This window comes from Sciurus vulgaris (assembly GCF_902686455.1).
Source record: "Sciurus vulgaris genome assembly, chromosome: 2".
Classification (NCBI taxonomy): Eukaryota; Metazoa; Chordata; class Mammalia; order Rodentia; family Sciuridae; genus Sciurus; species Sciurus vulgaris.
Window position 1 is genome coordinate 123,400,433 of NC_136462.1, and position 14,577 is coordinate 123,415,009.

A 14,577-nucleotide genomic window follows, 5' to 3' on the forward strand; every position below is an offset into this window, starting at 1 on the left:
GTCAAAAATTGAGAGGTGTTGATAAATCTTCATTTTTTAGTATTTCTGTTCATTTCTCTTCATATCTAAATTTGGTTTAAAGATTTTAATTCATTCCATATGTAATTTTATTAAATTTATTTTACATTAAATTCTAATTTTAATGTTATTTGGTACAAGATGGTTTTATGATATTTTCATTAAAAATTATACCTTTAATTAATATAAAGCAAACTCTGATTATGATTCTATTTATTTATCTTTGCCTTAAACTTTTTGGTGTGACATATCACAACCTAGGTTCTGTTGTTCATCTTGTTCATCTTCTGTAATCCTTGTGGGGTTTTTTTTTTCTGAGGTAGGATCTCACCATGTTGCCCAGAATTCAAATATCACTGAATTCTATACATGGAATTCAAATATCACTGTCTATCATGGTCTCAGACTCCTGGGCTCAAGTGATCCTCCTAGCTCAGCCTTTCCAGTGCTGGGACTTCAGATAGATGCCACCCCATCTGGCTCATACTCTGTAATCTTAATCATTGGTTTTGGGTGTTTTTCTTGGAGCAACATGTAGTTTGTCTCTTAATTTTTCCATTTATAGTGAGTGATTTACAATAAATGTAAATCAGTAAATGAAGTATCTTTTATATTTCTTAGTCATCTTCATGTAATGTTTAAAATTTTCCTTATTAATAATTTATAACATTTACTGCATATTTTATTTCCTTAAATCTTTACTAGTTTTCTGAAATTTGCATATTTTATTTTTAATTCTACTAGTGGTTACTTTTACCAATTTATAAACAAACCTCTCTAATCTATAGCTATTTGTCAGAGATTGGAGTAGAATAGTGGGAACTGATTTTCTGGTTCAAGTTGGTAGACTATGCACATTAGTTATGCTCTTGTAAGCCCCATTAAAGTAGGTTATGGAAATATGAAAATGGCAAGAAAAGGAAAAGGGGAGTAAAAGATTACCAACAGATATAGTTTCTCTAATTTTCTGGAAGATGGAAATTAATATTGGAAGGCTGAAACCACAGCCCAAAATATGCTGTAAGGAAGCCATAGTGACTTGGAGACTTTTCTCCCTGGTAGTACCCCACAGAGACTCTAGTCTTAGTCTTACTATGCAATACCAAGAGCAAGAGTAACAAGACTGAGTACATTTGGTGAGGCAATAATTGAAGGTCAGTATATAAAACAGCCTTGTTTCTCCCTTGCAGAATAGATAGGGAGGAGGGAAATCAGGTGTATCTGCCACAAGGGAGTGGGGGAATCTTTCCTAAATAAATTTAATGAAATCAGAAATTTAATCAGCAATCAACGTGATTGTTGGCTCTGGAACAGGGACCAGAACACTTTATGTAAACTATCAGATGGTAAATATCTTTAAGATTTTTGATCCATGTAAGGTTTTGATTTCTATCTTCATGCTATTATAAAAAGTACTATCAACTAGATAATTTATACACAATAGAAATTCATAATCATGCATCACATAGTGACAGTTCAGTCAACATCCTACTAAGTGTATAACAATGGCTATACTGTGTAGTCAAGGTGTGTGGTGGACTCTTTTAGGTTTGTATAAGTATACTCTATACTGTTTGCTCAAGGACAAATTTTCCTAACACATTTCTCAAAATGTATTCCCATTGATAAGCAATGCATGGCTGTATTTCTCACAGTTCTAGAAACTGGGAAGTGTACGATCAAGGTGCCAGTAGGTTCAGTGTCTGATGACTGCTCATTTTCCAAGATGACCTCTTATTGCTGTGCCCTCTGGAGGGATGAGCACAAAGTCCTCTGATGTCAATAAGGGTAAAAGAGCAAAAAATCTGAATGCCATATGGAGCCTCTTTTTTAAAGGCCTTAGTCCTAGTGACCTTCTAAAGTTCTCACAGTTTGATACAGTTGTTAAGTATCAATATGAATTTTGAAAGGAGCACAAACATTCAAGGCAAAGCAGTTTTTGTGATATATTCTCATGTATTTTTTAATGTTTGTTTGGCTTTTATGACCATTTAAAATGTTCTTTAAAACATTCTTAGCTGAAGGGTCATACAAAAACAATCTGGCTTGTCCGTACTTAGCTATCAACCTGCGATAGAAGAAGCTCCTTCTCACTCTGTCATCTGATAGTTCTACAGTCTGCTAGTTGTCTCCTTACAGCTCTTCCTGAAAATAAACCTGCCAGTCAAATGTTCTACCCAGGTACACAGAGTACCTAAGCCTCCTTCCCACTCAGAATTTGAGGTGTACTGGAAAACAGAAACAGATGTACTTACACACATCAGAGAAATATACACCTCTTGCTGAGAATAGTCAGCTAAGAATAAACAACCAAGAAATTTGAGCAGACAACCAAGGCTTACCAGATATTTGAGGAAAATCAGCTTGTTAGAGAAGCCCAAGATAACAATTACTGATCCTGGAAGTAATGTAATGCAGGGAGCTAAAAAGATCCTGGAGATTTTTCTAACCAGTATATTGTGAGACATTTGGGATGCTGTTGCCTCCCATAAACAAGAAAAACTGTGGAAAATGAATAAGAAGACAAAGGATTATTTATAGGTTTTAAATATTGCTAAAGTCTTTAAAAAGTCAATGATAGGGATACAAAGTACAGTTGAAAAACCCTTCTGGAACATTGTTCAAAAAATAGAAAGAAAATAGGACAAAATATAGAAGTAAAGGAGACACACCTAGGGTACCCAGCATCCCAATTATAGTTTTATAATGGAAGAAAATAAATTGAAACAAATAATAGGTGAATTTTCCAAGATGTAAGGAACATGACTCTTCAAATAGGAAGGGCCCAAATGGCTGTCTAGCACTATTTGGGAAAAATTTTAGAGGATAAGAGTAGATAACATTCTCATAAAATTTTAGAACCCTGAGCTAAAAATAGATCTTAAACACTTCAGAGGAGGGGACAAACTGGTAACTTACAAAGTTTTAATGATTAGATTGGCACCAGACTTCTCATCTACGTCTCTAGATACTGAAAGAAGGTAGTGCACATATCCAAATTGAGGGTAAATTATTTTTGGTGTAAATTAAAAGCCAAATACTATAATTCAGATGTGAAGACAAAAATGTCTATAGTCAGGCAGAAACTCAACATTTTTGCTGCATCCTGTTTTAGGGAGTTGATTGATGATGGACTCTAGAAAATGAGAGAGTGAACCTAACAGAAAATAAAGACTAGGAAACTAGAATTAATCTAGAAAATCATTGAAGGGAAATTTTTGGAATGACAGCTGCATTCAGACACAGTTCTAGAGAACATTCAATCCAGATTTGAGCTTTGAAAGGGATGTTTCAGGAAAGAAAAGGGGATTACATGAAATAGTATGCTTAAGAAACTGTTTTTTACACTATGATAAAGCACATGATTCTTCAGCCTCCTCCTCAAAAGAAAGACAATATAAGAAAAAGTTGTGTATGAAAAAACATGCAAATTAAAATGTGGCATAATTTTAATCATATTACCAAGTTTGAGAAAAAAGAATCTATTTTATCTTGCTGTTTGGAATATTATAAGTGATATCATGATATGAAATAAGAGGAGGCATTATTCTTGTGCACCTCTTGGATCTGTCATGAATGATAATTGTAATAAGTACTTCAATTGCTTTTCAATTAGAGTAAATTTAGAGACAAGGTAAATTTAGAGTTCATTAGGGTTATGGATCAAAATGTAAATGTTAAAAATATTCATGATATAAGAATCAAGATACGGGGGCTGGGGAGATAACTCAGTTGGTAGAGTGCTTGCCCTTGCTGGGTTCGATCCCCAGCACCCAAAAAAAAAAAAAAAAAAGAATCAAGATATGGCTAACAAGATATGGCTAAAGAAGAAGGGAATGGGAGGACAAAGATAGAAGGTTAGTGGCACAATTCCTTGTTTCACACAATGAAGCGTCAGTCTGTGAACTGACCTGGCCTTCATTAATGCAGTGAGCACTGGTGGGCTCAACCAACTGGGGATCTAAAATATTTTAAAAAATAGTTGCATCTATATTGAATGTGTACAGGTCTTTTTCTTATTATTATTCCCTGAACAATACAGTATTATAACTATTACATAGCATTTACATTGTATTAAGTATTATCTACCACTAAGCCACATCCCCAGCCCACAGGTCTTTGTGTGAATGTAAGTTTGCATTTCTCTTGGATGCACTTGTATGATAAAATTATGTTTAACTTTTAAAGGACTTTTCACTGTTTTCCTGACAGTGAAAGGACAGAGGTAATGTCTGTACCATTTTGTAGTCCTACCAGCAATATATGTGTGCTATAGTTCCCCCATGTCCTTATCAGAACTTGTTATTGTCTGTCATTTTGTTTAACCATTCTAGTGGGTAACCATTCTTGTGGTTTTTAATATTAATTTCTCTAATACCTATTACTTTATTTGTTTAATTTCATCAGTACTTGAAAATCATCCTTGATTTTTCTTTTCTTACTCTGCTTTGGAGCTATTACTTTCTTTCAGTTTTATAAGTTCTTCAAGTCATTATAAATAAATTTCATGTGATATATAAGAAAACTGTTATTTTAAAAAAGACCTGTGGAACAATTACCCATTAGCACCACATAAAAATTTCTTTTCTTCACAAACTTAGTATTCTTGAATTATCCAGACATGCAAAGGTAAGTAAGTAGTCTAATGTGATTGAATTCATAACTTTAAAACATGAACAGTGATTTGGAATATAGCTAAGTAAAATTCTGCCCCATTTGTGACTCTGGGCATGTAGACTGAAGGACAGCTCCCTCACAAGTGTCTAACCTCGGGTACACCTTGGTCTGCCTCGCTCTCATCCACGCTGCAGCCACATAAATCAGTTTTTGGACATATTATAAAATGCAAGTCACAGCTGCTATAGTCTGCAGTATTCAAAAAATTTTGAAACACTGCATGTCTAAATTTATTTTTTGTGTGAATGTAAGTTTTATTGAGGTAAGCCCTGTTTGTTTGGAAAAAGAAACTCAATGATAATTTAAAATAATTTAATATGTATATGCACTCTTTCTCCTTCCTTCTCTTTCTCTCTGCTTGTCTAAAAAAGAAAGGGAGTGATTGGGTTTGGGAGAAGACCTTGGAATTACACCTGTGTTAATAGAAAGTTGTAGATTAAGATTTCTGTTACAAAATCTTTATGCTTAAGTCAGAAGTAAATAACTTTTATAAAAAAGAATCAAGAACTTGTAATCATTATGTAAGTATAAATGCTTCATGTCTTCAAATTATTTTAATTCCTTGTTTCTGGTATAGCAGAAAACTTCACACATAAGCATGCCTCATTAGCTACTTGGCTTTACCAGGTGCCAGACATTTTTTAAAGGCATGTGTAGATTGATAAATGTAATGTGCAATGTGTGCTAAACTCAAAAGTGCTTGTATTAAAGATTTAATGGTTCTAAAGAAATTCAAAAATTCTAATGCTGTTGGAGATTTTTCTATTCCATGTTTGACCATTTTCAATAAATTAAAAAATTGGCAGTTGATTCTACTTTAAAGTTAGATTACTAATAAATAGGTTTTATGAAAAAGCAAAAAGTTCAGGTCATTCAGTTTCATTACTGCCATATATCTTTCATATTCTCATATTGTATATTATTTCATTAAAATGTTTATTAAAAGCCAGCAACAGAACAAAAAGTTTTAAGATTAAATTACATTATTTTAGGAAATGATTTGTATTTAGTGTACTTATACTTTAGAATGTTGATTCTTTGGTTTTATCTGTACAGATTTTTTTATTGATATATTCAAAATGTAGATACCTAACTAATTTTGACACTCACAAATAAATGACTTACTTTCAGCATTTAAAGAGTATCACTGGGGGTATGAAAAATGGTGGAATGAGATAGACATCATTACTCTATGTACATGTGTGATTACTCGAATGGTGTGAATCTACGTTGTGTACAACCATAGAAATGAAATTATGTACCCCATTTGTATACAATGAATCAAAAATGCAGTCTGTAAAAAATTAAAAACTAAATTAATATAATAATAATAAAATAAAGTTGAAAAAATAGAGTATCACTATTAGAATATTTGACATAATTCCCTCAAAAGATATTTTTTCCTAAATTATTAATTTTAATCTATTTTAGGTGCTGTTTTTCAACCCTAATCTTTTGATCAAGAATGAAGCTATTTAAAAATTAAGATGCCAACAGGTAATTTCTTCTAAGTTCATACTTTTATCAATGTGTGTTATTTAGCAGTAGAACAACAAATGTACATTAACACAGGGTTATACTGTTCATTATCTAAAATCATTCCAAAAATATGAAATATTTTAATTTTGAAATACTTTCTATGTAACATAGAACTTTTATTTTGGGTTTATATGTTTTATTGTTCTTTACCAACTGGTCAGTTTCAGCTTACTGTATATCTAATATCAACTTCCCAAATAATAAGTAAGTTTGAAACTGGAAAAAGAATGAAAACAGATTCAGAGATAGCAATTCAAGTTAGATGAGTTTTCTTTATTGATATAATATGTGGTATTATATCAGTAAAGATATGTCTGGTTATAATTAGTTAAAAAGAAGGACATTAATTTTAGCTGTGATAAAGTTATTAGAAAATCATGGAATGATCTCCATGATTCTGATCTAATGTAATGTTAATTGGGATTTTGTCAACCAAATTATTCCTGAAAAATTATCTAGTATTATTAAAAGTTGTTCAATTATAAAGAAGCATTGTGTAAAAAAGAAAGAAATCTAAAAGTATTAGTTTTAGTTGGTTTACTTTTTTCTTCTTTGTAGTTCAGTTTGTCTTTACATTTTTATACTTTTATAGTTATAATATGCTAAAATAGGTTTTTCTCAATTCTAAAGTAAAAGGAATATTTCAAACTTTCAAATTATGATCATAGAGACATCTATATCGTAGCAATTATTTTGTTATGTATCTTTAGTTGTAGATGGGCACAATACCTTTATTTAATTTATTTATTTTTATGAGGTATTTAGGATCTAACTCAGTGCCTCACACATGCTAGGCAGGTGCTCTACCACTGAGCTACAATCCCAGCCCCAATAATTATATCTTAACAGATATCAATATCTTACTGGCAAAAAATGTTAGGAAGTTTTTTAAAACTAGTAAACTATTTTTAAATGCCAATTCAATGCTAAATGAGAGAATTGTGATTGTCTGCTTCACATTAGATGATTCTAGATCATTTTTAGACAATTAGGAACTACCAAGGTAAAATTTTAAAAGCAATATAATTCTCCTTTTGAAGTCAAAAGATTTCAGCAGTTTTCTTATTTCAAAGAGTATTATAATGACCCAATACATTTGACTGTCGTTACTTCTGATTTTTTTCTATACAATGGCTGTGGTGACCAGGAGTGAAGAAGGAAATTTTTTGTAAAGAGATGGGGGTGGGGGCTGGGTATGTGGCTGAGTCTGGAAGGAAAGAGAAGAACCAATGAGAAAGGGAAGGCAAAGAGAGGAAGAAAGATGAAGGAAAGATCAAAGATAAAGAAGCAAGGAAGAGAAAGAGGAAGGAAAGAATGAAGTGACATGGAGAAAGAGGAGTGGGGGTTTGTTTTATTATTCTGAAAGTTTTGGCTATATATTAAGCACAAACTTAGATTTTTTATTTTTACTTTAGAACTTCAGTCTTTTCAGTTACTAGCTTTTACCCAAAGTCCATTGCAAATCAAAACCGTATGAGAGTATACTAATTTTCATAGTTGTCATTGGTTGTCATACAGAGGAATATTTTAAGATAAATTTAGAAGCAAAATTTATTTCACTTATCTAAATTTTTTTTCCTATCACAATTTCAGATTTTAAATATTTGAAACCTCAAAAGGAAAAAGAATTTAAATGCAACCACCTTAGGAAAGTTCTAAGTAATACAACAAAATCTTGGTGCTAAATGAGAAGGATCTGTTGATTCTGTGATCCTGATCACTATCTTTTAATCTAACTAATGAAGAGATTTCTTATTTCTGTTATGTAGCTTCTAAATTCATTATAATTAACAACCATATCCTTAGGATGGATTCATTTTTCTCTCAGAGTGATAAATTTTTCTTTTAAAATGGCTATGAAGTAAGAAGTAAGACTTTCATTTTGAGGGAAAACTCTTCATTCTAATTTTTAGAATTGCCGCTTCATTCTAAGACTAGTTATTCCTTTTCCTGGTTGCATCAGAAGTACTTTAATATGCCTTTCTCTATTCCACATGCATGTGTGTTTTAGATCACGAGGAGCCCTGTGGTCCCAGTTACAGGTCATTTTGCCTGAATGGGGGGATTTGTTATGTGATACCTACTATTCCCAGCCCATTTTGTAGGTGAGTGAAATGGACTGTGGGAGAGGGTAATTTTGTTTCTTACTAACTTCTTTGAGAAGTGATAAAAAGTAAACAAAAAGTGTAAGAAATACATATATAAATATAAGAAAATGTGGGAAATATTCTTCATGTTTTCATTATTTTTAAAATTGACATTGGTAGTGTCTAGCCTAGACAGATTCTTAAAAATAATCCATTTTAGTGAACTCTGAGTTTTAGCAATTTAGGGAAGGAAGTTTATGTTTAATGTTAATAGCAAAACAACTAGAGAATTTACTAAGTAAAACACTCAACATGAGACACATTGTTTTGAATTTAGAGTACCTAAGTTCAAGATGACTGGCACCAAAAACTATACTTGGTGTATTTAAAAAGAAAGTGAGAAGTTAAGTTTTTCTAATGTTGCTACCAAGTAAGAAAGAAGGATGTCTTAGTCACTATTGTTTTAAAATAATATATTTATTTGGGGAGTATAGGTTCAGTAAAAAAATCAGTAAAAGGATTCAAAATAGTACTTGTATAGTATAGTACTTGTCTAGTACTTCTGTGAGTTTAATTGACTAGCATTTAAGGGCATATAAACCTCCTTTAGTTCATGAGTTGGGAACGAAGTACTACCACTGAGACCCACAGACTTTGTGGAGTAACCACCCAACAACCTCAGGATACTTTGTAACCTGTGTGAATTACTTGTTTGCTCTTTAACTGAAATGAGAGGTATAAATGTAAATTTAAGATTTAAGATCTTATTGAATAAAATGATAGAAAAGTAAAATTTATGGGAAAAGTTAAAGATAATGGGATCTGGTTAGAGAAGAAGAGACAGATAAGTAATGTCATATTTTTCTCAAAGGTTTTAGGGGTTTTCACATTGGGAATAATATTCACATTGGGAATAGTGCCTAGGGAGGAGGAACAGAACAATAATTACTCAAACATCCACCATGTGCCTCAACAGTATGTTTTTGTTTTGTTTTGTTTTTAAATTTTTTTAGATGTTTATAGACCTTTATTTTATTCATCTATTTATATGTGGTGTTGAGACTCAAACTCAGTGCCTCACACATGCTAGGCAAGTGCTCTACCACTGAGCCACAACCCCAGGTCCAACAGTATGCTTTTTAAAAATCTGTCTTACCAAAATATAATTTATGTATGATAAACTGCTTGTTTAAAGCACACATTGAATCTTAGCAAATGTTTACGCCCATGAAACCACCACAACCTCCACATCAAGATATAGAACATCTTCATTGCCTCCCCCCCAAATTTTGTTGCTGACCCTGTTCTTTATTTATATATTAACATTTTATTCTCAACAACCTTAGAGGAAGGAGGCAGGGGAACCTTATGAAATAGAAAAGTAAGTGGAAAATGAGAAATTAAGTGACTTGCTACCAGTCATACAGTCTTTGACCCCCAAAGCTCAATCCTTTTTTCCTCTCAGAATTGTGGAACCCAATAGTAAGACAAAGTGCCAATTTAGCAGTAAAGGAGACTTTTATTCTTGACCAAGAATATGAGAAGTGGAAGATAAACTGGTAAATCAACTTTCCTCAGAGGGCAGAAGGTTATAGATATAGGGCACAAGAAATGAGGGGGAGGGGTGAGGTAATGCAGGGGAGGAATAGTCGTGTATTCTATTGTAATGAAGTTCCAACCTATTTTAGCCAGCCCAGCAGAGAAGGAACTTCTAATCATTAGGTATCCCATCATCAAAGATGTTTAGGGAGGATAGATACTGGGCCATGTAGGCAGTCAACACCAGAGCAGGGAAGTAATATTGCTAGGAAGAAGAAAGGAATGACCTTTAGACAACTTCCAAGGTGTGCTTAGCCTTTTAACACATTCATTCTGCATCCTTTCTAAGGCGATATGGTACATGGTATTCATATGATGAAACTGAAATGCTTATCAGAAGATATATACTTAATAATTAAAAGATACTAAAGTTTTGTGTCTTGATCTTGGTGGTGACTACATGGTTGAAAAGACTGTCCTTTTTCTATTGAATTGCCTTTGCACCTTTGTCAAAAATTAATGAACCAAATATGTGGGAGTCTATTTATGGACTATTCTAACTTGTTGATTTGCTTCTGTCTTTTCACCAACACCAAACAGTTTTGATAACTGTAGCTTTATGATGTGTGAATTGTGTTCTGTGATTCCTAACCCCCCCTTTTTTGCGGGGGGGATGTTGGGGGGTGAGGGAGGTTCTTTAATCTTTAGCCTTCCTTTCTAATAGATAGTGTTTATTGCTAAAAATAATTTCCAAACTAGTTTAGCTTCATCCTTAAAGATTCTCTAGTTTGTTGTTGAGTTTTAAGTTTAAAATTTTTGTTTTAGGATTTCATTAGCCTTTGGGGAGTTTTGGTTATCCTATTATAGATATATCTAATTTAAATTGCACTGTGATCAGAGTGCTTGGTATATAAAGATGTCTGCACTGAATGAGTTGAAAGCATTAGGAGTACTGGGATTTGGAGACTCATTAAATTGGGAAGGTTGTCACCCTGCCTTTGTACCTTGGACAGATGCATTCCTAGTGTAATTTTAAAAAGCTACCTATGAAAGAGAATGGGCAATTTTGCTGGTAATCCACACCAAGTTTAAGAGTCTATTTTCTTTCTGATTTTTTACTTTAAGAGTGGTAGTAAGAGTGGTAATTAAGGAGTGGTTGACAGCATGCCCATGGGTTTTGATCGATAGTGATTGAAGCCAGGTTACCATGTGGCATAGCTTTAGGAGGTGAGTGGATTGGCACCTTCTGTGTGATGAGTGCATCCAAAGAGCTGTGTAGCACCCTGGGAGGAGGTGAGGGGCTGGACTTTGAGAACATGAGGAGGACAAAAAGTACACTGAGAGGAGGAGGGAGTACAGTGGTTGAGGGTCCAGGAAAGTTGAATTGCAGATATATTTTAAGTCACATTTTATAAAACGTAATTGAGCCAGGTGCAGTAGCATATGCCTATAATCTCAGCTGATTGGGATTACAAATTTGAGGCCAGCCTCAGCAACTTAGTGAGGTGAGTCTCCCAAAAAAAAAAAAAGTAATTGCTTTCCAGTGATCTTAGGACCGTATTTTTAATATAGCTGTATAGGCTGTTGTAGTAAAATCTAAGGGTAATAAACTCATTTACATGCCAACTCATACATTCACGCATTCCTTATTTTTATTAGTGACTTCTCAGCCTCTTGTGACTGAGAAACCCAGACTCATCTTTGTATTATTGCCCCCTCATCTGGTTGTCAAATCGTAGTTTTATCTAAGTTGTTCATCCCTCTCATCCATTTGATTCTGATTATCATTATACTAGCTCAAACCTTCTTAACACCTTGCATTGTCTATAGAAATAGTTCCCAGATCAATTTCTCTGGAGTCTAATTCTCATCACTACTGTTGCTAAAACAACAGTTAAACTTCAGTGACCGTGCTCTCACCTATGCATCTACCACCTATGAAATAATCTTACACTTTTAGTTTAGCTTTTAGAGCCTTTAACAATTTGGCTCCAAACTGCCCTTTGACCTTCTCTTCCTTGGTCTGTATTCTATTCAGAATCATTTACTATTTTTGTTAGATATACGTTGCCTTGAATTTGTTCTCCTGCCCTTTCTATGCATATTCAAATCCTTATTTTTCAAGGCTACCTCCTCCCTAATTCATCACCCCATCACAATTCAGAATTAACCTGTTGCTCCTCTGAACTGCCATAAAAATAAGAGAAATTTATTATTTGTTATTTTGTATCATTTGTATACATGGGCAAGGCATTCTTATTAGAATATAAACACTCCTCACTGCATCCCACCACCTAGAATAGTGCCTTACCTACAGTCAGCGACAAATTGACTGTAAGTAATTGTTGACTGAATAGATAGTGAACTGAGTCGTGGTTAGTATATTTTCTTGAGTGAAATGAGTAAGTGAATTCATAAAATTAGAAATGCTGCAATGGCAATGCACAAGTATGCTTTACAAATTTGGTTTAGTCTCAACACAGAGGATAATTTTCTTTCCTCTTCATTTTATTCTTCATTGTACTTTCTTTGAACCATATTCTGGTTTTCTTATCTAATTTCACTTAACTCATTAAATGGTCTATGTGTACTAGAGAAGAACATGGATTCCTTTTTTTTTTTTTTTTTTTTTGTGGTACTGGGGATTGAACCCAGGGGTGCTCAACCATTGAACCTCATCCCCAATCCTTTTTAATATTTTTTAGAGACAGGGTCTTGCCGGTTTGTTAAGTGCCTCGCTCACTGCCTCACTAAGTTGCTGAGACTGACTTTGAACCCACAATGTCCTGCCTCAATTCCCAAGATGCTAGGATTATAGGTGTGTGCCTCTGCTTGTTGAATGTGGATTCTTTAATGATGAATCCAGGATTATTTTTGTGTATCAGGTCAAGCTTGTTATAATGTGCTATTCAAATTCTTTATATTCTTACTATTTATTTATTTGTTAGATTTGTCAATTACTGAAGAGGTATGTCAAAATTTCTTGCTGTGATTTTTCATTCTCAACATAATTTCTGTTAATTTTTGATTAACATGTTTTGAAGCAGTGTTATTGAACCCATATAAATTTAGAATGGTTATATCTTCTGATAAAATTTTCCTTTGTTTTATTTTCTAGCAAAATTTCCACTACATAATGATCTTCTTTTCCCCTATAGTGCTTTTTGTTTTTAAATCTATTTTATTGACATTAAAGTAGCCAAACCACTTTGTGGTGGTGTTGTTGTTGTTACCAGGGATTGACCCCAGGGGTGCTTACGCATTGAGCCACATCCCCAGCCCTTTTATTTTTTATTTTGAGACAGAGTCTCACTAAGTTGCTTAAGTCCTTGCTAAATTACTGAGTCTGGCTTCGAACTTGTGATCCTCTTGCCTCAGCCTCCTGAGTCACTGGGATTACAGGCATACATCACCATACCTGACCAAGCCAACTTTGATTTGTTTAGTATTTGACTAGTATAGTTTTGTTTTCTTTAACTTTCTATTGTGTCTACAAAATGCATTTTCAAAAATTCAGTTTAAAAATTACTTTAAAATTTTTTTTATTTGTTCTAATTTGTTGTACATGATAGAATACATTTATACATTTTGATAGATCATATATAAATGGAGTGTAATCTTTAAAAATTTTTCTTTAAATCAGTTAAATTATTGTAGTTATTACCAAATTTTAAAATCAATTTTTATCATCTTGTTTTATGATTTCCATGATCATTCTTTTTTGAATTTTTCTTTTTTTGTCTTCTGTTGATTAATTTTTCTTTATTTTTCTATCATACATTCCACTATCTTCATTTTTGTTAACATGTTGAAATCAATTATATTTATTTTTTAATAGAAGAGAAAATATTAAGTAATGCACAGTAAGTGTAAGTATTGTTTATGAAACTTTTTTTTAGGTTTATGTGTGATGGGGAGGGATCCAAACTGTTAAGGTTTGGATCTTGAATATCCACCCTTGTTGTGTTGAAGGCTTGGTCCCCAATGCAGCAATGTTCAGAGATAGGGAAGGGCTTGGGTCGTGAAGACTCTAATCTTATCAGTGAATTAATCCACTGAGGGATTCATCACTGAATGGGCTATTGGGAGGTGGTGGGACCTAGTTGAAGGGAGTGGGTCCTTGGGGCAAATTCCCCAAATTCCTCTCTCCCTGCTTATTGGCTGCCATGAAGTGAGCAGTTCTCCTCCACACTCTTCTACCATGATGTTTCTGCCTCACAACAGGCCCAGAAACACTGGAGCCAGCCATCCATGGACTGAAACCTCTGACACCATGAACCAAAATAAACCTTTCCTCCTTTAAATTGTTCTCGGGTTTTTGTCATAGCAATAGAAGGCTGACTGATTTAGTCACATTTCATCAGTTGCCAAGTCTTGCCTGGATTATCTCTGGAATTTATTCTTATTCTTCTATTCTCTTTGCCCCTTCTTAGTATCACTGCCCTGCTAAAGTAGTTTTTGGTACCCTTCTTTCTTCTATCTTAATCTCATGTACAATACTGCTATAGTGATCTTCTAAAAAGTAGATCTGACTTCCTTCTCTATTCACTGAATCTTTTAAGGGGTTCCTATGTCCCACAGTATAATTACGAATTTCTTAGCCTGGCATTCAAGGCTCTTCCTCATATCTGTGTATTCTATCTGGCATTCTCTCCAGTAACTGCTTCATACATATCTTGAGTCCTAACATCCTGAACTATGCAGTTTCTCACACATG

General features: G+C 33.5%; 1 protein-coding gene across 18 annotated transcripts in view; it reads left to right on the forward strand.

Annotated features, from left to right (window-relative positions):
- The window catches only part of NRG4 (neuregulin 4), a gene marked incomplete at its 3' end in the record, with an annotated part of 205,100 nt that overhangs the window by 107,529 nt on the left and 82,994 nt on the right, over positions 1-14,577 (forward strand). For all 18 annotated transcript variants that reach the window (XR_013762123.1, XR_013762124.1, XM_079128939.1 and 15 more), the window contains 2 exons: positions 6,127-6,192; positions 8,246-8,339. Coding sequence is in view for 16 of the 18 variants with exons in the window: in XM_079128939.1 (XP_078985065.1) it covers positions 6,183-6,192; positions 8,246-8,339 (104 nt within the window). The remainder of the gene's footprint in view (positions 1-6,126; positions 6,193-8,245; positions 8,340-14,577) is intronic.